The sequence below is a fragment of the Mandrillus leucophaeus genome, unplaced genomic scaffold (assembly GCF_000951045.1).
Source record: "Mandrillus leucophaeus isolate KB7577 unplaced genomic scaffold, Mleu.le_1.0 Scaffold192, whole genome shotgun sequence".
Classification (NCBI taxonomy): domain Eukaryota; kingdom Metazoa; phylum Chordata; class Mammalia; order Primates; family Cercopithecidae; genus Mandrillus; species Mandrillus leucophaeus.
In genome coordinates this window covers 2,378,697-2,380,701 of record NW_012101943.1, presented here as the reverse complement: position 1 = coordinate 2,380,701, position 2,005 = coordinate 2,378,697, and the positions used below count along the sequence as shown (strand labels likewise).

The 2,005-nt window shown below is 42.9% G+C and overlaps 1 protein-coding gene across 1 annotated transcript in view; it reads right to left on the bottom strand.

Annotated features, from left to right (window-relative positions):
* Positions 1 to 624: 624 nt before the first annotated feature.
* Positions 625 to 2,005, bottom strand: part of RHOJ (ras homolog family member J) — a 116,147-nt gene continuing 114,766 nt past the window's right edge. Inside the window, exon 5 of the mRNA XM_011978279.1 lies at positions 625 to 1,856. Within this exon, the coding sequence (XP_011833669.1) occupies positions 1,710 to 1,856 (147 nt within the window). The 3' untranslated portion in view covers positions 625 to 1,709. The remainder of the gene's footprint in view (positions 1,857 to 2,005) is intronic.

The window sequence follows — 2,005 nt, the reverse complement described above, 5'->3', positions numbered from 1 at the left end:
TTCAAGTGGTCCACCCACCTCAGCCTCCCTAAGTGCTGGGATCACAGGCGTGAGCCACTGTGCCTGGCTATCACGCAATTCTTAAGGGCTTACTCCAGTAGCAGAAGAGATTAGAAAGGCTGGTTTTTTCCAACAGTGGGAGCTTGAATCTGGAAAGTCTTAAACTAAAATTGTTGTAATTTCATACTACTAAGAAGCACTTTGCTCATGCAATTGAAAAAAATTAAGCTCCTACCTGGATGATTCCAGGGCACTTATAAGCAAGTAAGACTAATTAGAAGCCCTGATAGGCGCTAATGAAAAGGCAGGAAGTAATTTGCTCTGTGATACAAACATTCCTGGAGGTTTGGAATTGTTGTACATGATTTGGCACAGGATTCCTTACTGCGAGCTTTTGCTTTCCCAGGACCAAAGTCCCTGTTCTATGTAACACATCGTGGAGGGTAGGGGACAAATGGATACAGAGCTTGGTATCCACTGATATGGCTCCCACAAAGACATTTGGGAGGATGAGTAAAGAAAGAGAGATGCAATATCAGTACCAGTTGTAACTGGAAAATGTCATTTACATGGAATGAGAACTTACATGGGGCGAGCTGAGAAGCCTTTCAGTTGAAGTAAATAGAAAAATTAAGACACTTTCCTTTACCTTTGTATTTTTAAACATGTATTTTTATGCTCAGATCTTTCTTTTATAACTGGGTTATAACTGGGGAGAAAAAAGGATCTGGGCATGAGAGAAAGTGAAATCAAGGGAGGAAGAGGGCATGCAATGGGGAAAGGGAAGAGCAGGAACGTCCACTTTACTGAATACACAATACTGTAAAAGATGGATCCTGCCATATTCTTCCCCCAATCAACTTGGATGAAAAACAGAAATACTACATTCTTAAACACAGTTCATTTTTAGTTTGTCATGGCAATATAATATGGAAAAAAAATCAGGCCACTACTAAGCATTTGTAGAGTGCATCTTTGGCAAAAATGTGGACCTGCAACAATTCAGATGGTTTTCCTTCAATCAGGTTCAAAAATCATGGCTCTGGAAATTTCTAAAACTTTTAAGTCTTCTCGTGTCTTCTTATAATCAGGCATTCAGAGGTACGTGTTGATTCTAATAGCTTTGGTAGAAACATGCTGAAAATAGAAATGAATATAAAATGCCTTGTCTTTAGGCTAATTTGGTATGGATTTGTAAGGCCTGAGTAAACTGGAAATTAGTACATTTCTTGAAATAATACAAATGAATGTGAGACGCATGGGTAGAACAGCAGATTCAGAAAAAAAGGTTAGTATTGTAGTCCCAAGTTTTGTAAAACATCAAGTAAGGCCACCAAGAGAGGAACCAACTTTCTTTTTCGGGTTCCCTGGGGTGATTTCCTATCAGCTTCGCGTTCATGAGCTGGGGATTTGTAAAATGGAAGATGGCCTTTGACTTTGTTTTTGATCTGATCAGCAGCGGCACTGTCTGCAATCCAGGCCCAGCATTCTCAGAGAGTGTGCAGTACGGACGCTTCTGGCTGGCAGGGAGGTTGTGGCAGTGGGCTGACTAGTGTGCTGTGTTGGGAGGGCTCACAGGGTGGAGGGGCAAGCCTCCGTGCAAAGGGAATTCCTTTCTGGTCGTGCCCTCCTTTTTGGCTGGAGCTTGGCCGCAGACATTGGCTGCCATTCTCATGCCTGGGTGGGGTGGAGGCAGGTCCCGGACAACCTCAGATAATTGAGCAGCAGCTGTGACCTTCAGAACAGCGTTTCTTCTTTTTCTTGGGGTGGAAAATGGTGAGGATTGCTTCATCAAAAACCGCTTTGAGACCTTTCTGAGTCAGAGCAGAGCATTCCAAGTAGCACTGCGCTCCGATCTTAAACGCAAAAGAGAGAAAGGCATGAGAGAGAAAGAAGAGAACAGCACAGTGGTATCAGCTCACTGCCCAGACAAGCACTCACTTCTGCCTGTCCTACAAACAGCTTGTGGGGTGGTTTGGATTACGTTTGTCTTTTTTTTTTTTTT